General features: G+C 42.7%; 2 protein-coding genes across 2 annotated transcripts; one reads left to right on the top strand and one right to left on the bottom strand.

Moving 5' to 3' along the window:
- Positions 1–1740: 1740 nt before the first annotated feature.
- On the top strand, positions 1741–14272 carry brwd3 (bromodomain and WD repeat domain containing 3). Its single transcript, XM_034607365.1, has 40 exons — positions 1741–2212; positions 2390–2448; positions 2562–2591; positions 2786–2845; positions 3936–4086; positions 4231–4329; positions 4445–4605; positions 4723–4944; positions 5137–5237; positions 5334–5404; positions 5620–5720; positions 5812–5852; positions 5934–6038; positions 6118–6268; positions 6383–6517; positions 6601–6729; positions 6822–7047; positions 7142–7282; positions 7452–7632; positions 7770–7863; positions 7971–8141; positions 8467–8540; positions 8623–8821; positions 8981–9091; positions 9177–9284; positions 9672–9796; positions 9894–9976; positions 10089–10200; positions 10373–10434; positions 10962–11117; positions 11207–11327; positions 11435–11560; positions 11646–11721; positions 11839–11886; positions 11989–12132; positions 12244–12396; positions 12500–12669; positions 12970–13058; positions 13172–13306; positions 13410–14272. Exons 1-40 carry the CDS (start codon positions 2179–2181, stop codon positions 14270–14272), a joined length of 5418 nt encoding a protein of 1805 aa, XP_034463256.1. The 5' UTR covers positions 1741–2178.
- Positions 14273–17702: 3430 nt separating this feature from the next.
- On the bottom strand, positions 17703–26248 carry LOC117774420. Its single transcript, XM_034606834.1, has 2 exons — positions 25694–26248; positions 17703–22321 (listed from the first exon to the last, which is right to left on the bottom strand). The coding sequence occupies exon 2, from the start codon at positions 22313–22315 to the stop codon at positions 19994–19996; it is 2322 nt and encodes a 773-aa protein (XP_034462725.1). The 5' UTR covers positions 22316–22321; positions 25694–26248; the 3' UTR covers positions 17703–19993.
- Between the last annotated feature and the right edge of the window lie 148 nt (positions 26249–26396).

The following is a 26396-nucleotide window of genomic DNA, read 5'->3' as shown; positions in this document are numbered from 1 at the left end:
TGGAAAGATTCACATTTGTGGGTCATTGAAAAGGAAGAACTGCAGTCTGTTGGATTGGAAATACTAGTTTGTGTCAGTTGCGTGCGTTCAGTGCTGCGTAAGGTGTGTGTAACACCAGAACAGGTAGAGGAGGACAGTGCTATGAAGAAATTCCTGTTGAGTCAACAAGCAAGTCTGTGACCTTCAATCAAAAAAACATCTGTGATATAAGAGGCCTACTTTTCAAATGTATTCACGTAACTAAACACACAATTACACACAAGGGAGTAAGTATTGAAAAAATATTTTGGGAGAAAAAAAACTTCACAGCAAGGATTGCAAATTCTCTGTCCTCAATATTCAATCTTTTATTTTCTTAAGACAGAACATTACAGCTCAAATGTAATGGCATGTCAAGCTTTATCATAAACACATACATATACACAGCCAGTTCATACAATGTTCAAGTGAACATACACTGCCAAAGCTCTCAAGCACAATTAATGAACAGACCACTTTGCATGCTGCTCAAGAGAATTTCCTTTTCATGTCCATTGAAGAGAGTCAGTGCTGATAGTGAGCCGGTGAAACCACAACTCACAAAACCATTAACAATCTGGTTGATGTACCAGGCTGCGTTGGATGTTACATCATCCATGACCTTCCTCCTTGGCCCACATAGGTGCAAGGTTAAAATACAATTTTAAAAAATGTATTTCTTAGTTATTCTTAGTCAGTGCAAGATATGTTTTTTTTTATTAAAAAAAAACTTGAATCATTGGACATTTAGTTTCAGTTTCCCAAATGACCCATGATGTCACCATTGGTTGTTGGTTGAGACACATCCTCAAGATTTCCATGACTGTTTCTGTTCAAGCAAATCATTGTGTGAAGAAAGACAGAGCTTTTTCACAGTTTATACTTTCTCTGTCCGGCTATGATCCTCAAGGACTTGGTGGTTTGTGCAGTGTGCAGGCAACAACAAACAATAACAATGACATTCTGAGGCAGAAGCTGGACAAATAAGAATATATTTTATGGATCGTATCCTTATTAGCATAAAAGATGGTTGGCTAAAATGTGTGAATGTTATTCGAAAGTACTGACATAACCACCTTCATAATGTGCAAAAAAAAAGCATTTGCAAAATACGATCTGTAACTGTATTTACATCTTAGAAATGAGTTCCCATGAATATCCACTTAGAGACTGTCTAACTTAAAACTATAAAAATGTTCTGTTACATTTTTCATCAAATTAACCTCAAATCGAAAAGATCTAATTTGTTCCAGTTCCCCTTTTGACACGGTCATATATTGTATTTTTATGGTTGAAGCCTCTGGGTTTATCTGGTCCCTGCTGCTAAGCTTGAACATGTTCAATTTACCACTTTGCTACATGACCTGCACTTTTTCTCTGTTGCCACCAAGGTCAAGGAGGCCTCTTCCCGAATTAAACCCAGATGCTATCCCCAGAGCAACAGTCTCCAAATACAGTCGTCATATCAAACAGGATTGCAGCGGTTTTGTTCGAAAATGAGTTATTGCATCAGCTTTTTTTTAAAGTGAACATAATTCCAAACAATGTAATGTTGATTAAGATTTTCACAACAATCTTAAGTACATTAATGTGTAAATCTAAAATAATCCTTTTTAAGTCCCATTATGGGGAAATGTTATGCCATGTTATCACAGCATAGGGGATAATGACAATAGAAACATCAGTTAAAGTCAAACTTAAGTAAACTATAAACAGGAGGACATGTAGAAATAGAAATAGCATATACAATGTAAACAGAATACACACAGTTGTTTTCAATGAGATGATACAGTTCACCTACAAATGCATAAAATCTTTCCAATAAATATGGAATTTAACGGGTAAATAAAGTTATTAAATCCATAACTAAATGCTGAAAACTACAGATAAATTCTGCCTGAAATGTTTCTGCTGTACAGTTTAATATGTAAATATGTATCATAGTTATTCATTTTCAACAACAAATGACGTTCAGTATGGCACAGCGTCACTGGAGGGCGCTAACACAAAGCACCAGGTGGTCTGGAATCAACTTGAGAGAGGAGGAGGCCATTCACTAGCCTGTTTTAGCAACACACACCTAGCTACTGTTAGCTAGCCGGCGGCTAACGAGCAAGCTAAAACATCAGTGTGTCTTAATGTCGCCTGTCTTATCAAGTGATGGCAAGAGAACAGTGTTCACAGACCGAGGCTGGTGAGTGCCGAGCTCACCCTCAACCCGCGACCACACATTTAGCACTCGCACAGTTTGCAGTAGCGCTACGGGGATAAAGCTAAATAACCCGAGTGCATCCCGGAGCTAACCAGCGTTAGCTCGGCTCAATAGGAACAGTGGTTGGTACCAAGCTAATACGCGTCTCTTTCCTTTCAGAACTGTACTACCTCATTGCCAGATTCCTGCAGTCCGGGCCGTGTAAGAAAGCAGCGCAGGTAACACCCTTCGATTTGCGAGATATTAACCGGTTTATCGGTTGTAAATCGTAGAGATTAGCAGCTGGTGCTAGCGGCTAATGCTAACTGTGTCTCTCTGTGTGTGTGTTTAGATACTGGTCGAGGAGCTGGAGGAGTATGAGGTAGGTTCAGCTGCACTTTTCTGTCTTTATTGTCATGCCTGGTTTCCGTGTTACTGTCCATCTGGTCGTTTTGTACGTGCTTACATGATTCAGCTTCTTAAGCCGACGGTAGATAAAGGAGCGGGTTCCGGGACGGTAGCAGCAGCTTGGTGCTATTTTTTTTTTTTTTAAAAAAGCTTGTCTCTTAACTTTAGTTGGTTCCTCAACGATGGAGCTGGGACGGACTGAAATACAAGCGGAACTTCCAGGACTGGGTGAGTGTGGATTGTCATAATTAACGCTTTAATCAAACGAGGCTCATAACTCGAATTTTATTTGGTAATCACCACAGCGGATTTTTGTGTTTTTATTGATCGATCAGGCGGAAAAGTCGCGGCGATAAAATGTTTACGTTTATTAAAATCATTTCAACATTAGTGTTCGCACAGGCCTGTTGATGAATTACTAAACACAGGCTTTACTATTGTGTGGACCAGTGGGCGGAGGGAGCGGACGAGGACGGGTCGTGATAGGCTGAGCCACATCTAGAGGGCTGTCATTTTGCTCTTGCAGCGAATCAAATCACAGTTGTGCTTTGGAGTGACTAGCAAGGGACTCTTTTGATTGGCTATCACCTTGTTAGTCCCTCCTCTTCCCCCTCGCTGGTTTGTTTTTCAATGCGCTGCATCAAAACCACAATTTATATTTATGACCAGTCTGAAAAATTACATTTCTAGAAGTGGACTTACATGCTTGTATAAATGTACCCAGCTGTTTAAAAAAAAATGTAATTTTATTGTAGAATTCACGTTGTAACTACAAACAAATCCACTTATACAATGATTAACTTCATTACTGAGAGTTTATTGCAGTTTCTAGTTCAAATTACATGTTTGACAATGCTGTTTGCCTGTGGAGAGGCAATTTAAGAGAAAAGAAAAACTCATTTAGATGCCAGCTGGTATTTTGACTGTCACACACCCACAAAAAAGGTTTCATATTGTTGTAAAGCCACCAGAGGCTTAAAATCAGGCAAACATGTTGAAACATTTTTTGAAGTTAAATCTTATTTTGTATTTTCTTTAAGGGAAAATCAATAGATGTTTAAGTAGATCTAGATGGATACATAGTAATAACTTCTAGTCTTTCTTGAGTAAATTGTCCCTACCTGTTCACACTATTGTCGCAATTCCTTAAAAAGTTATTATTTACTGATTTATCATTGTCAGATTTTAACATCTCTATAATACCTATTAATATTAATTATTCTACATGTTTTTGGAGAATGCTGCTAAAATCCTAATGTTTGTGTGTGTGTTGTTAAATGCTTTGTCACGTTGTAACAGCAGTGTTTGATTCTTTTAGGTGAGTTTGAACCAGCACATTCCTGCGGACTATCTGCTGCGTGTTTGTCAGCGAATAGGCCCGCTCATAGAGAAGGAGATCCCACCTAGTGTTCCTGGAGTCCAAACACTTCTGGGTCTGGGAAGACAGTCATTACTTCGCACCGTCAAAAGTGAGAATATTCCTATCTATGCACAGTCCTCATACAGAGTCTGTTGTAATTGTGTTTGTGTGGTCTGTTGGCAACACATCTGTTTCCTAATGAATTTTTAGTCATTTTTAACATACTTTTTAACCCACTATCTGTGTAATTTAGGTTGTAGCCACAAAGTATGCAGTGGCTCAGCTGTTGCTGCACTGCACCGGGGGCGTCCACCAGAACCCCCAGTCAGCGATGGAAACGCTCCCAGTGTTGGTGTGTGAAACGTTTACATTTTTTATCCTTTAAGAGTCCCTAGACCAATTAAGTTAAAGGTGCTTTAGCAGTCTATTGTCTCTACTAATCCTTCTTGCATGTCTTTTATATCAAGTGTCCATCATGGGTGCTCGCCAGGCCACAGGTACAGCCCGTTTTGGCCAAGCTTTGCCGTCTTCCTCCTACCAACACATGAAGATACACAAACGTATCCTTGGCCACCTATCCTCGGTCTACTGTGTAGCATTTGACCGCACTGGTCGTCGGATATTTACGGTGAGCTGTGATCACTTGTTTTAATGTAGCCCACTAGTTTAGTTTCCATCTGTCAAGTCACACCTATGCAAACCATTAAAACATCGGATATTTTTCCTAATGTTTTATGCTTTTTAGGGTTCAGATGACTGCCTGGTGAAAATCTGGGCCACAGATGACGGCCGGCTCCTGGCAACACTTCGTGGCCATGCAGCAGAGATCTGTGACATGGCTGTCAATCACGAGAATACGCTCATCGCCTCAGCCAGCTGTGACAAAACGATCAGAGTGTGGTGCCTACGTACATGTGCACCCATCATGGTTCTGCAGGCCCATGCTGCCTCCATCACCTCCATTCAGGTGAGACTAATGATTCAGGCTTTATTCAAACAACTCAAGTTCCAGTTAAAACTAAGGATTACCTGGATTATACAGCAAATGCAATTTTTTAAAAGCAACATAATATTACTCTACGTCTATAAATGTATTATATGTTAAACTCTGGTCAGTCTTCTCTTGTGCCTAATCACCCCTGACTTTCCGTCCCTTTAGTTTTGTCCTGCTGTCAAAGGGACAACGCGGTACCTCGCCTCCACAGGTGCAGATGGTATGGTGTGTTTCTGGAAGTGGCACTCACTCAGCATGAAATTCAAGTAAGTGTTTCAAACTTCCTTTGTCACTGTTTTTAGATGCTCTTTTTCACAGAATGGAAATAACTACAACATTACTTTTTCTCCTCTTTTCCACAGTGATCAGCCGGTCAAGTTTGTTGAGCGGTCACGTCCAGGAGTACAGGTCTCCACTTCCTCCTTCAGTAGTGGTGAGTGTTTTTCCTTTCCTGGTAACTTCTGTACTTTTTAGTACTTTTAGTATTAATAGCAGTTCTTTAGTTTACCAGGAAATGTCTTGACAGTGTAATAAAATTAACTGGTCAGACATAAATAGTGACATAAGAGCAGGTTATGCATTTACCGATATGCATGTTCACTGAATGTGTTTGTGTCACTAACATCTCCATCCTTTCACTGTTAATAGGTGGTATGTTCATGGCAACTGGTGGCACTGATCACATGATCAGAGTCTATTACCTTGGTGCTGAAACTCCCATGAAGGTGTCTGAGATGGATGCCCACACGGTAAGAAACAAAACACAGTAGCTGCATCATCCTGTTAATAAAACTTTATGTAAACAAGGTGTAACTTAAAATATGTTTCTTCTGTTTTTAGGACAAAGTTGTAGTCGTCCAGTTTAGCAATAACAGTGACAGGTGAGTGTGATTACTGAGATCTGTATGGACTTCAAACAGTGCTTTTGTGGTTCCTTTAGTTAAATGTGTTTGTTTGTTCAGCTTAAGGTTTGTAAGCGGCAGTCGTGATGGCACAGTCAAGATCTGGCATTACCAGCAACAAGAGTGGAAGAGCGTCACTTTAGACGTGGCTGCCAGGCTGCCTGGGTAAGAGAAAAAAGAGTTGAACAGTTACATGTCTCTGTAAATACATCTGTGTCTCAACTGATGGCATAATTTCCTCCAGGAGCACTGTCGCCAATGGGGATGATAAAACGAAGCTGGTGGTGACCATGGTGGCTTGGGACCGTGCAGATACCACAGTCATCACAGCAGTTTCAAACTACCTACTCAAAGTGTGGAGCACAACATCTGGACAGCTGCTGCATGTTTTATCTGTAAGTGGCTTAAGTGGACGTTTCTACTGTGCAGGTCCCCTTCAAGATAAGGAAAATTAAGAGTTGAGAGTTTTTACAAATGTATCGCCTTTGTTTGTGCTCTTTCTACTCCAGGGTCATGATGATGAGGTGTTTGTGATGGAGGCTCACCCGTTTGACTCCCGCATCATGCTATCAGCCGGCCACGACGGCAACATTTACTTGTGGGACCTGACAAAAGGAACCAAGATCCGCAACTTCTTCAACATGGTAACTGATCGTCAATCAGACCTTCAGCTCAGCAGTCGTGTTTCTTTACATCACGGAGTTCATATTAAAATGTTTGTTTCCAGATTGAAGGGCAAGGCCACGGTGCTATTTTTGACTGCAAGTTCTCAGCTGATGGACAACATTTTGCCTGCACTGACTCTCACGGCCATTTGCTCATCTTTGGCTTCGGCTGCAGCAGAGCATATGAAAAGGTAACTGCACAGCTCGGCCACATGGTGTATCTTGGGTTGTAACTTGACTTTTTTTCCGTAATCAACACAAAAATGCTCTTGATTCACTTTAGATTCCTGACCAGATGTTCTTTCACACGGACTACCGGCCTCTTATTCGGGACACTAATAGCTACGTCCTGGATGAGCAGACACAACAGGCCCCTCACCTCATGCCTCCAGCCTTCCTCGTGGACGTTGATGGGAATCCTCACCCTCCTCACTACCAGCGCCTGGTGCCAGGAAGAGAGAACTGCAAGGAGGATCAGCTCGTACCTCAACTTGGCTACATGGCTAACAGTAAAACCCGCTCCCTCATTTCTCCTATCATTCAGAATGCTTGCACTGTTTTTAGCATAGAGGTTGACCCAGCAACTGTCTTTGTGTGACTTAGACGAAGGAGAGTTGGTTGAGCAGGTACTTGGCCAGCAAACGGCAGAAAATGGAGAAAACATATTGGACAATCTCATCAGACAGTTACAGAACGAGCAGGACGTGCGTCAGAATCCCGAAGAACCGGCTGAAGAGGCAGAGGGTATGTTTCGCTTTAGATTTTGTAGTCAAATTTTACAGTGTTGTTTTATTGATTTACTATAAGCATGAGCATTGTGTGGATACTAGATGTAACCGTATCAACTTTTATTGCCAAAAGATCATTTCCTCAAGTAAAGTATTGTCTTTCTAATGTTCCTTTTTATTCTTAGCTGATGATGCAGCAGTGGATGTGGACTCCTCTTCAACTGATGGACAACACAGAAGCACGCAGATGGACAGTGTTTGGCAGATGCAGCATAATGCCCTGCGTAGTCAAGTTGCTACAGAGAGGGACCTGCTGGCCTGGAGCCGCAGGGTGATGGTCAATGAAATGCCGCATGGGGTATTCAGGTGAGGTGGATGGAAATTTAATTAGAATTAAGACACTACAGAGAGCAGATATATAGTTATTAATACAAATGAAAATGTTATGTGTATGTTTTTAGTAGCAGTGAACATTTGGAAATGGAATTTTTTTTTTTTCTTAGAGTTATGGAGGAGTGCAGACGAGCCAAAGGTGACATGGAGTGTTCACTTTACAATGCAGAGAGGAAGAAGAAACCAGTTACATGTTCACCCAAGGTTTGTTATTCTTCATCTCACAGCTGCTGTCCGCAAATCAAAAAATACCGTCTACGCCAATTCACTTTTTCTCTCTTTATTTCCCGCCCTCCTTTGCCACTTTGTAGAGCGATCTACTGGCCTCACGGCTCCGCTCCCGACGGCCGACTAAGAAAAGGCAGCAGCGTCACGCCTATCAGACCCGCTCAGCTCAAGTCCGCCGTCCTGGGACCAGGAGTCGAACTTCCAGCAACCGACATAGCTCTGACAGCCAAATAGATTCTGACAGTGACGGAGAAGTACGTTCTGTCTTTCTACTCTACATATTCAAACATGGCCGACAGAAATGTGTTGCACATGTAGTATCTAGAATTTTTTTTAAACAAGTTTGTCGGTTGCTTGAATCGAAAGTTACTGTAACATCATATTCACATACATTTAAATATGATGTTTTGATTTGATATTTTGGAGATCTTTTTAAAATTACAAATTTGTTAACTAAAAAAACTTTAAATAAAAGTCTCTAATTGCCCAAAAAATTTAAACAAAGTCATGAAGCCAGAAAGAAACACAATCTATTTATTATAGATGATGATATTAACAGTGTTTTCTGTTTGTTGACAGGCAGCAGAACAAGCAGAGCAAAGTGAACCCTCCTCTGAGGCTGAAGCTCAGTGGCAGAGTGAAAGCAGCTCCAGGTTGATAATTTTTAAAGTGAACAGTGTTTTTCAGGTCGTAGTGACAGTCGTCGACCTAACAGCGCACCTCTTTCATTCTTAGCGACTCCTCGAGTGAGTATTCTGATTGGACAGCCGATGCTGGTATCAACCTCCAGCCGCCAAAGCGACCAACCAGGAGGTCCGTACAGCCAACAGGTTACAGCAGCTCCGAGGAGGAAGAAGAAGGCGAAGACAAGGAAAAGGAGCCCAGGAGGAAGGAAAATGAGAAGAAGAAGAAGAAGCCCAAAGAGACCAAACAGGTGAGCTAACACGGCCTTTAGCTTCTTCACTCAAAGCACAGAACCTGCTCTCTTCATTGAAAGTGTGTGTTGTGCTCCAGGTTTTACATGTTGTCTGAGTACACAGTACAGGAGGAATTCTTTATTTGGATGTTGTTCTAACTAACTGTAAATACTCAGAAACCCACGTCCTCTCTGGCCGGACTCAATGCGGAGGAGTGGCTGCCACCCTCATGGATAATGGAGACCATTCCACACCGTTCTCCGTTTGTTCCCCAAATGGGAGATGAGGTACAGATTGTTACTCTTGACAGCAAACGGAACAATACATCACTGTGTTACACACATTCTGATCTATTCTTTTGTTCTCCTCCAGCTCATCTACTTCAAACAGGGCCATCAAGCCTATGTGCGGGCGGTCCGCAGGGCCAAGGCCTACAGCATTAACCCTCAGAAACAGCCATGGAACAGACTCAACCTCAGGGTAAGACATTGTTTCATCTAAAAAAGTGTAGTGTACAGACCCTCACTTGTTCTAATATTGAAGCTGTTTGTATGAAAATGGCAGCCGGTAACTTTCTGAAACTGACACTCTGATGGTTATGTCTATTTCTACTGCAGTCACCATGTACGATAAATCCCCTAACCCTGTCACAATGCTTCACAAGTTATGTAGGGTTGCAAGAATCATGTGTTTCAACATGAGTTTGCAGAATATCACTACAAATCTCCATCATTATCAGTCTCAAATTAGATTAGACAAAAAAATTATATATTCAAACGAGTAGAGAATGTACTTTTTTGAGAACCTCTTTGTTTCCTTATCCCGAGTTTTACACTTTAATTTTTTATTTTTCGTCTGCCCCTCCAGGACCAGGAATCTGTAAAGGTGGTTGGAATCAAGTATGAAGTGGGACCTCCCACCCTTTGCTGCCTAAAACTGGCTTTCTTGGACGCAGTCTCAGGGAAAATGACCAATGAGTCTTTCTCTTTAAAGTGTGTATTTATATTCAGTATATACAAGATTTAAAAAAGACCGAAATCTCTTGGTACATGTATTTCACCCTTTTTTCTTTTTTTCTACAATCCCCAGGTACCATGACATGCCAGATGTCATAGATTTTCTGGTACTGCAGCAGTGTTACAACGAGGCTAAAGAGCACAACTGGCAACCAGGTTAGTCGATCCCCAGCTCTTTTGAAGTGAATTGTTAACAACTTGTTGTGTTCATTGTCATGTAGAGTGTACTGTCATCCACTTACAATGGATCCTACATTGCTCTCGACAGGCATGAGGTTCCGCAGCATCATTGATGACGCCTGGTGGTTTGGTTCTGTCGAGGACCAGGAGCCTCTGCAGCCTGAGTATCCAGACAGCCTGTTTCAGTGCTATGCTGTAAAGTACGTCTGTGTATCTGAGGTGTTCTGCTCCAACATAACACATCAACAGAGCTTTCTGTTAATATGATGCTCCTCTTTGTTGACCCAATGTCACTTAAGAGATAAGAGATTGTAATCTGACACAGTATGATTGAATTCGCCGACTAATTTATGTTTTCTATTCCTTTATCAGGTGGGATAATAGTGAGCGGGAGAAGATGAGTCCCTGGGACATGGAGCCTATTCCTGAGGAAGGTCAGTGTTTATATGAGAGTTCCACTTGGTAATGAATCTGTAACTATTTATTTATTATGAATTACAGACAAATAACCATTTACAACATATTTGTATATTATATAATGATAACTTAATGGTAGATAAATATATACACAATATAATAATAATGCCCTTTATCGGACAGTAAAACTGGACAACAGCAGTGGTTGTAAATCCAGAACCAGGGGCTGTAATTCACAATAAAAAAACACAGCTTTTCATTTCAATAGTCTAATTAGGAATCACAATTTTCCTTATTCTGCCAAGTGGACCATTTATAATTTAAATGTAACCGGCTGACAACACAAATTTAAATTTTCTTACTGCTGGCTTATTTATTTGGTCCTTGAAGACTTGTCTGTTCAGTAAGTATGGCAAAACTATTAGCTGCATACAAAAGTATTTTATCAGATTTCTGCTGCTTACCATTTTATAGTAGTGCCTTTCGGTCTGTGTTGACTAACTAACTAAATACCCCTATTTTCTGATTTTTGTGATTCCTTCAGCTGCATTACCTGACCAGGTGGGTGATGGGGTGGAGGTGGCGGAGGAGGAGCTGAAAGCTCTGCTCTACAGACCTCAAGAAGGAGAATGGGGAGCTCACACACGGGATGAAGACTGTGAGCGAGTCCTCCATGGCATCGATCAGCTTCTTACTCTAGGTCGGTCACCAGATGTCTGATAACAGTTTGTTTGTTTCAGTGTGTAACGTCATTTTGCCACTTTTGATCTTATTACCATTTGTCCACAGACGTCGCAAAGGCTTTTGCATCACCGGTGAATCTGCGGGACTACTCTCTGTACTGCACTGTGGTGGCTTACCTCACTGACCTCAGCACCGTCCACAAACGACTCGAGAACCGCTTCTACAGGTGGAGCTGCACACAGACACATTTGTTCCTCACCATGAATTCAATGTCCTGATGTTAAATTGCTGCCATTAGAGTTTCCAGTTTCCTGATGCTCTTCTCTGCTGCAGGCGGATCTCTGCATTAATGTGGGAGGTGCGCTACATTGAACACAATGCCCGCACTTTTAACGAACCCGAGAGCCCCATTGTAGCAGCCGCAAAGGTGGTGACTGACGTTCTCCTGCACTACATCAGGTGAGACTCCGCTGAGATACAGTCACCTCATTAATACTTAAACACTGGAGGTTGCGTAACAGTGACAAATCCTTCACTTCTTTAGGGACCAGAGCTGCACAGACATCTTGGATCTGTATCGCAAACTCAATTGTGAGATCAGCAGTGGAGGGGAAGCTGAGGTGAGATAGTTGTTTTGTTTAAAGTATACAAATATTTGTTTACACTGTAGTCCCTGCTTTTTCTTTATTTTATTGTTTTGTCAGTAAATAAACATTAGGGCTTATATTCCTCTGCAGGAGTTGGACGTCGACTCTGACAATCCTGGGACATCTACAGGACATCGGGTAAGAAGGACCAGAGTCCAGTGTCGCACAATCATTTATCTTAGAACTTAAATTAAAATCAGTCTGTAGCTCCCCTCTTAATTTTCCTTTCCCCTATGCCAGGGAGCAAACTCGAATTCTACGACCCGTGGTGTGGCTTTGGATGTTGAAGTATGGCACGGTCAATGTCAAAAGCTGGTGCGTCGCATGATCGTCTCCCAAGATTCAGAACCCTTCAGACAGGCTGTGGATCTCTTCGAGTATCCGGTAAAACAATCCCGCAATTGCAGTCATTAGTCTACTGATGCCAAAAAGAATTTAAAAGAATTAGTCAATTAAAATGAATCCCCTGTGTCCATGAATGTTGGTTATGTTCAGGACTATCGGGACATCATTGACACTCCCATGGATCTGGGAACAGTGTCGGAGACGCTCGCCGCAGCCAATTATGAAAACCCGATGGAGTTTGCCAAAGACGTCCGCCTCATTTTCAGCAACTCAAAAGCTTACACTCCTAACAAGAAATCACAGGTGAAGTAGCATGTGTTTGATTTAAAACATGCTGTAATGTAGCTGTGTTAAGTCCTGCAAAGTAGTAGTCTGTTTCCTAACAATCGTCTTGTTTTATGTCTAGATCTACACCATGACCCTCAGCTTGTCAGCCTTCTTTGAGAAACACATCATCTCCATCATCTCCGACTACAAGTCCGCCCTTCAGCACGAACGGCGGAATCGTCAGAGACTCAGTTACAGGAGCAGACTTCACAATGGAGGCAGTTCACCGCCTGTTAGTCCATCCCCCAGGTACCGAGTCACAAATCTGTCACTCGACACTCCACAGGATCAAATGATCTTTTTAATTCCAGTCTACTCAGTTTGTCTGCAGGGTGTGTGCAGTGCACACAAATATCGTTGATTTGCCGCATTTCAATCAAGGCCTTTTTTTAATCTTTAGAAATCAGCTTCAAAATATTTTGAAAAATTGGTGTCTTGTTTTTTGTCTGTTTTTGGTAAGAAGTAAGTGGTTTGAAAGGATTTCACATAATGTAAATAATTATTCTGAAATGCTGCTTCTTACTTATGTTTTTTGTTTCTTTTGTCCAGCTCTAAAGGGAAGCACAAGTCAGGGAAGGTGTCCAAACCAAAAAAGTCCCAGACCTCATCAAGGACTCGTTCACAGAGACCACGTAAGGGTACGACTCCACTGCTGTCGCCTCTTCCTCTGTTGTGTAGCTCCTTTTGTTGTGATGAATCTTACAGTTCTAATAATGAATAATTAGTAATATTCACTGTGTTGTTGCTGCAGCTCAACAAAGCAGCAGTGTAGCAAAGGAGGAAGACAGCCAGCCTTCTTCCCCAAGTTCAGGGACGAGCAGCGGGAGCAGGAACCAAGGGCCGCAATGCTTGACCCGCAGCCAAGCCACTCCAGCGAAGAAGTCAGGTATCATAAGAAATACATGCTAACTACAGTTTCATTTTCATCTCTGTGTGGTGTTAACAGTAATGATGCAGAAATGAACCACCTTCCTCTTGTGTTGCCTCAGGGCGGAAGAGTAATCTGCATCAGAGCAACGGCTCCAGACAGCGCCCTGGGCAGGAAGTGCTGCAGTCAGACAACGATGAGGAGGCGTCCGGATCTAACAGCTCCGCGTCAGACTCGTCGTCATCCTCCTCCTCGTCGTCATCTTCCTCCTCATCATCGGACAGCGAGAACAGCTCTGATTCTGAGGAGGAGAAGTACATGGAGGGGGGAGATCACGACTACAGCAAAGCCCCCTGTCTATCTATACGTCTGCCGGCTGAAGGTAAGGTGGCGGCCTCAGGGAAACGGAGACACAAAGGAGGAGAGGACCTGGCACAGATGCCTAAAAGAGCACGTGTGCAGATTCTTGTAGAGGAAGAGGAGGAGGAAGGGGAGGAGGAGGAAGGGGAGGAGGAGGAGGAGGAGGAGAAAGATGATGATGAGGAGGAGGATGATGAAGAGGAGGAGGAAGAAGAAGAAGAACAGGAACAGGAGCAGCAACAACCGGTGGCTGTAAGTCAGGAAGAAGATGAGGAGGAGGAGGAGGAGGAGGAGCCAGAAGAGGAGGAACCTGAAGAGGAGGAACCTGAAGAGGAGGAAGATGAAGACGAAGACAACTCTGACGAGGCACAGAGTGGGTCCGCAGCAGCAGCGACAACAGTAGCATTAGCAGCAGGTAGCAGTCCAAGAGGCAACCAGTGCAAGTCTCGACGGGTCAACACGCGCAACCAGGGCCGCAGGACAGTTCTGTACAGGGACGAGTCAGAGGACGATGGCCATGGGTCGAAGGATGACCCCCTCAACCTGGGCATGTCCCGCTCAGGACGGGTACGGCGTATGACTGAAAAGGCCCGTGTCAGCCACCTCATGGGCTGGAGTCACTGACACGTCGCCCCTTTCCAAACCTCAACACAAAACATGAGAAATACTTCAGGGATTTTTTTTTCTTTCTTTTTGTACAAGTATGTATATATGATGTATACATATAGATATATATGTGGTTTCTTTTTTTAATCTGAGACTGCGTGTGACTCTCAAACTGATAGCAGGTGCTCATGACATGTTGCCAAGGAGTTTTCATCCCTGGTGGACAGAGCTACTGTTCAACACAGACCCGCTCCAACTGGACTAACTCACCTCAGCCTTACTGTTCTCTGGAGGAGCCTTTAAGACGCAGCACTGCTCTTCTCCTCCTCATCCAGGAATCAAACACTAGATCTGCTCCTCTTCATCCCTCCTACAAACTTTTCTGATTCCTGGTCACCAAAGACGGATGCAGGGAAGCCAAAAAATGGTGCTCAAATTTTATTATGTCTTCTTTGTTTGTTTTCAAAAAGTAATTCACCGGAACTCTCATGCTAGTGGTTGTGAGCTTTCACAACCACAGCGAGAGAGGTACAGTATCAATCCTGGTCACTGATGTCAATGTTTTTGGTCTTTCTTCACAACCACAAGCCTTAGTTATCAGATCGCCCATCATTCAGATTTAGTTTGTGGCTGGAGTCAGGTCCAGTGTAGTTTGGGAACGAGCAATACTGGAGAATCATTGAGGTTAGTCAGTAGAATACAGAATCATGATAATATCCCTCCTGACGTCCTTGGCCTGTGAATGTTAAATGTATTTCCTGCTTCCTGATCTTCACTGCTTCTTTGCGCTTTGATTCAGTTATTTAATCACAATCGGGTGTTTTTAAACAAAAAAGTGATTTTTCTTTTCTTTCTGGGGTAAATGAGGCCACTGCATCCTGATTGCGTTTATACTGTTGTGCTCTCCGATGGATCCGACCCTGCATCCATTCATAGCTGCTTCCACGACACCCTGCTCCAACTCTGCGGCGTGAAAAGGGGTCTTTGGCCGTCTCACTTCCACAGACGTATTTATTTTTCAATTGTATTATACTTGGTTTACGAGCTATTTCTTACATGAATAGTGATGAGGAAATGAAATATTTGCACATTTATCAAATCCACGAGGCAGCTGAGTAATGAAGATGGTAGAGAAAGCTAAATGAGACAGCCTGATGATTTTTGTGTGAAAAAAAAATGTTTTTGAACTGTGCCAGCACGCATTAAATTTATATTTTTTTTTGAAAAATTAAACAGGATATAACTTGAAACCTCTTTCAACCTGTGTATGGTGAAGCTGACGGTCTCATCTGAATCTTGTTTTTTTTTTTATCTAAAGCAAACTTAGCAACCACAGATCAGCCCTTTTTATTGAGTGCGTTGAACCCTTTTTATTTCTCCCCGTTTTCCAACATCTGAGCTGATGTGTCTCACTTTGGAAGGATCAACTACACATGATGTTTCATGTCCATGATATACAACCAGGTGTTAAGTTGGTGTCAGAATCACTGTGTATACTTTTATAATCATGACAGATGACTTTATGTTTCTGAAATCGACATGGATTCATCCTGTTTAGTTGCACCGGAAATGTTTACTTTAGACCTTGTGCACTCGTCGGTGGCTAAATCACTTGAGGAGGAACCAGGATAGTTGTCATTTCAAACACCGGGTGCTCCGAACACGCCTCCTCACCAATCTGCCTCTGTGAGGTCACTGGCGGGAGAAAGAGGCCTCAGAGGTTCTGTTTGGTTCGTGTGAAGGTGCTCAGAGATAAAAACACACAAATCAGCATCCAGGGTGCTCCAAGTGGCAGCGTCAACCGGCATCTAAAAATGATCCTGGTGGAGTGTGAGGAGATTATGCTTCACATTTTTGGGATGTTATTTTCATATAGTAGATGGCTCTTAGTGTTGCCTCGAAGCTTAAGAGTAGTTGATGACAAATAAAACAGTAACTTCTGCTATAGGTGGAATCAGCGTATGTGACTGTCTTTTATACACAATGTTTTGATTGTATGTTTTTTTTTTTTTTAATAAAAAGAAAAAAAATCCTCTTTAAAATTCCATTTGTCGGTTTATTTAAAAAAAAAAAAAAGATTTTCCATGTCTGACCATAATTTCTGTGCATGTTAAACCAGCACAAGGACAGAATTGTGCGTAGTTTTTACGACGGGTCATAAACGTGCACCGAGGGCAAAGATGAGGGCATTTCCGATTATACTGTGTCTGCCGGTCATGATAAACGGTTGTAAACCTGGTCATACCATTTGCAGCTGCATTAATGCACTGGAACCTGGGGTGAGTCAGACTAGGAACAAACAAGGTTGAGCTGTGACGCACGTACGCTCTGCCACACCTAGAGACTGCAGAGACACTGGAGGATCATGGGAGTTAAAATCAATGCATAAAGAGGGAAAGGTCACTTTAGTGGATGCCCGGGGGGGGAAGCAAAGTCTGTTACATGTGAACATAATGATAGAACATACTTTTTTTTTATTATCACAACCTAATTGTAAACGTGTAAAATATGAATTCTAAAAAATCATCCTCACTTTGGATTGTTAAGTGCTGATGAGTGTATTTATTGTAGTGGGTATAGCAGCGTTCGGATCTAAAAATATTCAGGATTAGGATTATGCTGTCTAAATGCACAGTATCTATAGATGCAAGAGATATATGTTGTGTTTTTCATCTGTTATTTGGGCATCAGCAGTGGAATATGCAAATATACCCCTGCAAACGTGTGTGTAATGCATATAAAGAATCAAGAAACTATAAATACACCAGTAAACCGTCACAGGACTGAAAATAGACAGCTGTCTGGGGGGGAAACTGAGGCTTCAGATGAATCATACTGCTGAGTTCGATCAGTTCATACAATATTTCAAGTGTCCTCAGTTTATCTAAGAACAGGATGATCCGAAAAGTGTCAGTGACAGGATTGAGGAGGAACAGTGGGACTTATTGTGAATTTATTCTGTTCCAAATTAAACCAATGCATTAACAGACTTATTATTACTCTTAATAACATCAAATCAAGTATGATTGAAATATTAATATAGACATTTTTACCACACACGACTGGCAGGAAAACAGCAAATCTAAACGTGTGATGCAGCAATATAATGTAAAATGAAATGTGAAAAACTGGTCATTTAAAATGTCATATTTCATCTTAGGTCATGTGTGAGCATAAAGACATACATATAAATGACCTGTTACTTAAATATTCATTTCTGACCACTGAAAAAGTGCCTGTATAAAGGCCAATATATCTGTGCCAGTAACAACACCTGATGAGAACATAAACAATCTGATAAAACTCGAGCTTGTTCAAAGTAACGTTTGAAAATGTGACTATCCCCCATAATTGAAAAAAGCGTGCCAACACAATTACACAAATGGCTGCCCCTGCAGCTTAATGAAAATAAGCTGATGTCAGTGAGACTCAGACTCCAGACAAAAAGTGGTTGTGTTATTTTTTTATTATCACAACAACAATCTGAGCAACGAGATATTAGAACAGAAATATTTTGACATTCTCCACTGGTGAAACGGTTCCTTAAAGATACACATACAACACACCCACAGTCTCAAGATAGATACGTCACTTAAAATCTACGTAGGGCACAACTGCACACGTTATTCTAGATGTCTTCAATACTTCATAAGAGATTCACAAGCACATCTGAAACACCGTATTTACTCCACAACACGTATCTGCATTTAGTTACACATGACTTAGTGTGAACAGTTCACACATCCGAACCTCTGTGTTTTTTTTAATACTGAGTACATGAACTGTTTATGCAAACACAATAAACAGACATACAGGGACAAGAAGTGTTGAAATGTGCCATAACAGCGCACAACAGTGGCAACAGACACGACCTGTTGAAGAGGGGATTGGGAACTTTGAGGGGAAACAAACATGCACTCTGCATTTTCAGCTGTTCACTCTTAATTTGTGAACATAAAAACATGTCTTTCTTCATTAAGCCCCCAGCAGGCAAGTCCCTGTGATGTTTCTCTCATGAGGAATATGAGAATATGAATCTATTTGGCAAAATGCAGGATGGATTCAGAGATACAGCCACAGTTCCAAGTTCATAACTCAGTGCACTACATTAGACGGTTACAATGCAAGTACAAGGAAAACACACCCTCAAACCATAACATCTGTCACTGAGTGGGATCACAACAACGCTGAGTTTGCTTTAATATTCTCAGGGGCTTTATGAGAATTATCATGAGGGGAGACGGGTCAGAAAACGGGTGTTGTTATTAAATCCACTATGGTGTTTTTGTCTGTCTGTTTGTCTGTTAGTTAGCAGGATTACACATAAACTACTGAACCAAATTTTGTGGAGGGGTGGGACATGACTCAGGGAAGAACCCACTGAATTTTGGAGTGAATCCAGATCAGGGGTTCAGATCCAGGATTTTTTTAATGTCTTTAATATTGCAAAACGGAGACATTTTCAACATTTTCCTTGATTTCTCAGAGAATAATTCATGGATCTTTATGAAGAAAATCTGTCATGTTTAGAGAACTGATCTATAGGTGTGTGCGGTTTGGTGCAGATCCCAATAAAAATCTGCATGTAAATTAAAATGGAGTTTCTGAAGGAGACTGACCGTATGCACTCAACGCTAGAAACTATTTATCTTTTGACTGATATTAGGGGGGTGACTACATTTATTTTTTCTACTTTTATAGGTAAAAGTTACATATTCATCTTTTAAATACTTTTTTAACATTTAGAGAAAACACTTGAGGTTTGTTTTCTCAGTGGTTTGAAGTGGGCAGTATGGTGTTGGAAAAATGTGAAGTCACGTATTTATGTGAACCAATCAGGATTCAATCAACATCTGTGAAGAGTTGTTTCCAGTAAAACAAATATATAAATAATAAATAAAGCAGATTTTCTAAATGTTTACACTTAGTGTTGCGTATTTTGCAACAAATGTTCAATGTTTAGAGAAATACTTACAGAATTAAGTTTTTTTTAATAGATTGATCCAAGGTTCACCCCGCTTCAAAATCCCCAAATATTTCGCATTGTCCATCATTTTACTGAATCTGGGTTCTGTTGTTTCTGCCTATTAGCTATTTACATTCACAAATACAGAACATATGACATCATGGAAATACCACGGCAAATTTTGCTCATGTATGTCTGGTGTCCTATTTCTATACAGTGAATACACACGTGCTGATTTTTAATCTACAGAGGATGGTATTTCACGAAACAGCTACATGAGGGTTGAACCCACTGGAAACGATTTATCATTATTCAAACGTCATCCAAACTACGTTTTTTTGTTGCCACCAGATGATTCAGAGATTATGTTTTATAATATGTTTGTTGCTGTGAAGAATGATCACATGGCAACGTTCCCTCCACCAGGGCAGTGTGACCAGTGCAGAGCCCGACCAAAACTGAGCTGAAACAGCCTCAAACAAAGTCCCTCCACTTCAATCAAATCCTTTCTACAAGCTCGAGTAAAATTCGACTCTTTGCGTTTCTTTCCTTTTCAAAAGTCTTCGTCTTCAAAGGGTGACATGCGTTGCCTCCAGAGCCTGTTCAGTTCGGACCCGTCAGGATCTCTCATGTCATAAGCAGGAGGGATTTCAAAGTATGAAACAACACTACGCCCGTGGTTGCTTGTTGCTGCTAAAACCTCCACGTGTGCCTCTGTGTGCAGAGCACCATGCTGAAAGCTGACACGACTCCCTGTGGGCACGCCACTGTAGCTACACCAGGCCAGTCTGCATGTGCACGTGGAGAGGGTAGGGGTGGTAGACGAGCGGTGGCTGGGCCTGGGTGATGAAGTAGCTGTTGTAAATGGGCTCCGTCATGTACGGGGCCGGCTGATAGAAGCAGGTGACGTTGGTCGTGTTGGGGATGGCGTTCTGCTCACCCAGTACCCTCAGGGCCAGCACCGTGATCATATTGAGCGTCTGCCTCCTCTCGTGTCCCATCAGACACACCGTGCTCTCGTCTATCACGCGTCGCAGGGTCATCAGGAAGTCATACTTGCTCGTTTCCTCGCTGCCCATGAAGTGGCACTGCAGGTAGGCCTCGATCTTGCGCTGCTGCTCGCTCACGTCAGGAAAGTCGATGAAGAAGCGGGAGCACATGTACCGCTCCAGCGACTTGATCTCTGTCTCGCTGGCCGGCCTGAAGTTCCTCACCAGCAGGTCGCTGTATTTCAGCAGGCCCCCTCCTCGGATCTCCTCTGGGTTGTGGGTGGCGATGAGACGGCGGCGAAGGTGTTCCAACGCCTGCTCAAAGTCTCCGTACATGCACTCAGCTTCGATGGTGATGGTGGGCTCCCCCGCTGCCCCGGCCCATGAGCTTGACCCACACCTGTTCAGGACTGTATCCGTCATTTCAGGTTTCTGCTCGACGACCTGAGGCTGCGTGGCCATGTTTGCTGCACACGTGTGGCGCTGAGTCTCTGAATCAGGAGGCTTCTTTGAGCGTTTTGGTTTAACAGTTTGTTCTGTGGTTTCATTTGAGCCAGTGGCCCCCTGAGGCGTACTGGCTGGACTGTATGAGGGAACTGTGAGAGCATCTTTACCCTCAAAGTTCTCCGACTGGGCGCCCGGTTCAATTGAGCGTTGAACCTGAGCGGTGTCCAGGGACGAAGGCTTCGGCTGAAGTGGTTTGGGGATTTCTATGGGTGGAAACAGCTGTGTTGTAAGATCTGACAGATCTGTGAGAAGAGACCATTTCTCAGGTTTACTGATCAACTTCCGAGACATTTTTCTCTGTAATTTGGGTAAGGGGCAAAAGCCTGGTACTACGTCCTGTGATGTGCTGCAGGTTTTCTTAGCTGGAGGAGGGAAGGAGAACTCAAGCTGTGAGTCTTGTGGGTCTGGGGTCTTTTCAGTTTTGCAGATTACAGAGTCTACTTTGAAATGAGCATTTTCTTCACAATGGACAACTTCGTGTGGAGTTGACTTTGCCATATGCTTAATAGACACTGGTTGGGAAGCTTGTGACTCACACAGCTCTTCATTGCCCTGTAGCTTTAAACAGGCGTGTGTCATCTGTGGATCCCTGACGTCTGCAAATAAAGTTTTAGGTGTTGAAGCTAAAGGAAAATCACTGTGAAACTGTTCTTTCTCTTCTCCAGTTTCCTCACACAGCTCAAAAACAATGTCCTCCTCTGAAACAACATCCTCAATGCCCTCTACTTCCTCTTCCTCCTGCTGTAAGTTACTGCTCTCTGCCTCTAACACCTGCTGGGCCTCATGCTTCCCATCATCACGCTCAATATTAGCCTGTGGAAGCTCCTTCTCATGCACAGAAACTACTCCTTCCAGACACTGATTTTCCTCACCGGTTGCCATCGCTGAGCGTTTTTCAATATCCCCCCCAGCATCTGGAAGAACGCCTGCTTGCTCCTTCTTTTTCATTTCCTCCTCATTGTCTGATTTAGCCAAATTCCCAGGTTTCATTGGCAACTGCCCTCCTTGCCTCCTCTCAGTCTCCCAGTAGGACTCAAGAATGCGGTCTAATATTATCTGGAACGAGTCCACGCTAAACTCAAACTGTCTTCGCAGGGAACTAACAAACCTGAGCCCCACGGTTTTAGCTCTGTTATTCGACAGTGAGATGAGGCTCCATCTGTCATGCTCATTGAAAACTTTCACCATTTTTTGCACATAGGCTTCCTTCATTGTCAGGCAAGTGATTTTCCGTCTGTTAACTCCGCAGGGGAGGAGGTCTCGCAGGCTGCCCAGCACCACATCCTTAATTACCTGGAAGTCCTCCTGCCTGGGCAGCTCCACTCCGAAAATGATGTCCAGGTCCCTGTAGCCCAGGCCGTTATTCTTCACCAGGATGTGGCTGGCGGTCGCACCATTGAGCCGTATGTCTTTCACCTGGATGTCTCTCTCGACCAGCCGATCCTTCACCACGCGGATAATGTCTTTCGCTCTCACCTGCAGGGTGGGGAAATTTCCTCGTCCGTGGATGGGGATGACCTCGGTCAAGACCTTGTCCAGAGCTTGGATTTGCTCAAGGGTCAAGTTGTGGAACCTCTTCTCTATTTGAAGCTCCATCATCCTTACCTGTGAAAGAGAGGTCAGACATATTTATCACACTACAGCTAACGTCTGCCATGATCTAACAAACACTGCTTTTTCTTAGAGCAACATAAACCAATAGCCTTGCCCTTTTGTTTTCAGTGCAAGATGCCCTTTACAAATGGCAATGTGGAACAAATCACTTTTTTTTTCTTCACATCATCCTATCACCTTGTATACATCTTTATCGTTAAGAATATTTTTCTCTCATTTGCTTGCTTGAATGTCTTGTCTTTTGGGGTTTCCCCCAGGTCCTGAAAGTTTCAAATGCAAAAAACGCATTTAAGCAACCCATGTCCCACTCGATCAGCTAGATTTGAAAGTCTGCATTAAAGGATCAGTGTGTGGAATTATGGAGGATCTATTGACATAATATGAATAAGATATACATAAATTCTTTACATGTACATTGAGAACGGGTCCTCCACCATGTTGCACTGCCATGTGTCTACGGTAGCCCAGAATGGACAAACCAAACACTGGCTCTGGAGAGAGCCTCTTGGTAACCTGAAGGCCACTGAATGCACTGCTACTCGCTTGGAAAGGGAAGAGTTGGGGAAATCATATTCACCTGGCTGCTATGTGCGACCTTACCACTAGATGTCAGTAAATCATGCACACTGAACCTTTAAACTCATATGGCAGCTACAAAACTCAACGTGAGCTCAGAGGAGTGAGTAAGTGATTAATTAGTCTTGTATACGGCCACTAGCATAACATATAGCAAAGGTAACTAAATTGCAGCTCAAAAATAAACCACAGTTTAAACATGTCGATCTTGCACAGAAAACTCAATAAGCAACAAGAAATTATATCACAGATCATGACTGAATGTTCTACAGATAAGTCCTTACATTTTTTAAACTTCTAATCTTGTGCAGAAAGTTAATTTGTAAGGTGTGGCTGTAGATGAGCTAAGATTGATATGACTGTGCCTACTTTCCAACTCCTCCCGGAATGCTTTGTGAGTTTTGAAATGAACTCTTTTGTTACGGGACATTCCAGTGGCACTGGGAACATCAAAAGCTGCCTCTCGTGCCACTTGACGTGTTGGAAACATTCAGCAGTCGCCATGTTGAATCTCCTCCATGATCATGCAGCCATTTGCTGCTTACAGGTGACTCACCTGCAGCGTGTCATTCACTGGCTCTCAGACACAGAGTCAACCTTGGTTGAGAGATGTATGAGGGCTGAATTAGCTGCACATGAAACTTGTCATGGCAGAGCAGGCATACACCGCTGTGCTTATACACTTGACTGTTTCTAATACGCAGCATGCAGCTGATTGACGATGTGTTTATTCCTGCTGTTATAATGGGAGAATGCATTTGTGAGAGTACGTCATGTTCGCTGACTCACTCACTACTGAAGAAAATGTCCGATTTTGTTTTTGTCTATTGCTGGAAGCTTTAAAAGATCCTCACACTCTCAGATATGTTTATGACAACAGCAGGGATGAGGGATCAGTTAAGGATCCTCAGGGTGTTCTGAAAAATGAATGCTCTCTCATCATCCCTCAACTCGTTATAAAGTCCTTTTAATGATCTTTTTTTCTTCCTTTATGCGTCAGCCAACATCAGCGCATCATACTAAACATTTCTATAAAGGAGAGAGGGGGGTTAATTTCCCCCAGTTCTAACTGGAATTTTCTTTTGAGACAAATCATTTTGAGAAAATAATCTCACAACCAAAAACTCAACATAAAGGAGCTTTAGTATGTACGTTTAAGTGCACGCTATATAAACTGAAAGGCATAGTTGCTTGTTTTTTCTGATATTTGCTCCACCATAATAATACTCACACAATGGTTTTCCAGAGATATGTGAATCAGTGCAATTTCATAACACTTGAGAGATAATGTGAAGATCCATCAACTTTCAGGTCATTAGATCTATACCTCTTGAAACATTACGTAGGCCTTCTATCATAATTTGTGTGTGTGTGTGTGTTTATGTGTTTGTTTGTCTGTTAGTTAACAGGATTGTGCAAAAACTACTTGATGGATTATCATGAAACTTACATTTTGGTGTGGATCCAGATCTGGGGGTGGATAGAGGGATTTGATTTCACCAACTTCAACATTGTGAGATAGTGTTTAAGGGACTGATATTTATGAGTGTGTACAATTTGGTGCAGATCCAAATAACAATATGGATGTAGTGAATTTAAATGTGGTTTCTTAAGGGGACTTGTGGACACGGGCAGTATGCACTCTACTGAGTATTTTATCTGTTTACCTGAAGATTCTCATGCAGTCATCCAGGTCATTGTATGCTCAGGAGTTGTAAGTGTACATATACGGAAACTGGACTTGCTTGGGTTTCTTGAAGACTTCACACCTCTCATCCAAGAGGCTTCTTCAGTTCTATTATTATTGTTGTTGTTGTTGTTGTTATTATTATTATGAATCATTAAACCTGATCCGTGTTCCATCTAGATCCTTCTCTTATTTACCAATTTTACATATAATTTAGATGAAAGCAGATTATGCAACAGTTTAAAAAAAATGTTGATGGATTATACAAAACTACTATAAACACAGTCAGGGTGATAAAAGGTTCATATAAATACTATATATATGTGTAATAATATGCGATGGTTATATTAGTATTGTTTTCAAACGGACCTGGCCATGTGATGCATCTGTAAACAGCACCGGATCATCTGTTGAGTGCACAGTGCGTGGACAGCCTCGTGTGTGTTCCTCAGTGTATTTTTGCGGCCATCGCCACCAGTGAGGATGTGGTTCCGTTCAGTGGCTGTAGATACTGTGGTTTATGTGACTGGGGCCACATGGGGAAGTGTGGCCCACAGCACTCTCTAGTGAATCTCCCGGGTTACATCAGCTCGGTCCTGCAGCAGGACTGCTCCTGAGCCTCTTGGCTTCTTTATAGATAAGACTATATGAGTCATACAGCCACTGAAGGAAGCATCACACACTGGTTCTCCTGGATCCTTTCCCTGTGCGCAAAAAACTAAATGCACCACTTCAGGGGGCCTGACCACTAAACCTGCTGAACTGAATATAGCACATCACTGATTTTATTATTCGTGATCTGGTTTCATATATGTGGATATTTTTTCAAAAACTGTTGCAGCAGCATTTTTGCACAGGCCATTTGTTTTCTTTCTAATGTGCAATCCATTGTTCTCTAAACTTAACACGATGCTTCCAATTAGTTCAAACGTGCATTTTACGGCACATTTAACACATGGATCGCAGCTTTTAAGTTGACAGCCATCCCAAAACAATGACTGATATTATGTCTGAAACTGTCTCATGTGATGATGGAGAAGAAGAACCAATGAGGTTAATAGCTGTCAGAATGAGACACAGTAAAAGAAAAGGCAGCTCACCTGCTGTGTGTCCAGATGCGAGTGTAAAGTAAAGGCAGGAGATGACAGAAGCAGCGAGCTGTGGCCAACAGGTTTTATCCGACCCCCGCTGAGAGGTTGATGCCGAACTTAACACGGACACTTCAGCGCAGGGAGCACTGTTTCCATGGCAATCAGGCGTCACGAAATTTACGGTAAATCACGACGCTCGGCCGCGCGAGTTGGAAACAAGCCGGGCGCGCGTGTGTGTGCGTGGGAACACTTTTCCCTTTTCTCCCCCTCACTGCTTTTGAATAAAGTTTGTTTTGTATCGGCGGAGGAGCATCGCGCACCGACGTGTCAGGCTTCAACTACCGGCGCGCCACCGCACTGCCGAGGAGCCGATGCGGGGTGAAGCATCGCATCAGGCGGAGTGAGTCATCCCCTCTCCCCGCCGCGATCCACACCGTAAATCTGATCATCAATCAGCCGCGATCACCGCCCACCTCCCCGCCCCCCAGCCCCCCACCTCCGGTTCACTCGCGACAACAAATAATCAAACACGTTGAAAAGTGTTTATTTGTCAACAGCTTGTTTTTCTTTTTTCTTCTTTTCATTCATATTTTACGCGTGGGAGAGGAGAGGAGAGAGAGCAGGGGGGAGGCAGGGGGGAGGCAGGGGGGGGGGGCAGCTTCCTCGTGACGTAGAATGGAATACCACGTGCACGTGACTGTGACGTCACTGA

Source organism: Hippoglossus hippoglossus, chromosome 14 (assembly GCF_009819705.1).
Source record: "Hippoglossus hippoglossus isolate fHipHip1 chromosome 14, fHipHip1.pri, whole genome shotgun sequence".
NCBI lineage: Eukaryota > Metazoa > Chordata > Actinopteri > Pleuronectiformes > Pleuronectidae > Hippoglossus > Hippoglossus hippoglossus.
Note: the sequence above shows the minus strand (reverse complement) of the source record. Positions and strands in the feature narration are given on the sequence as shown.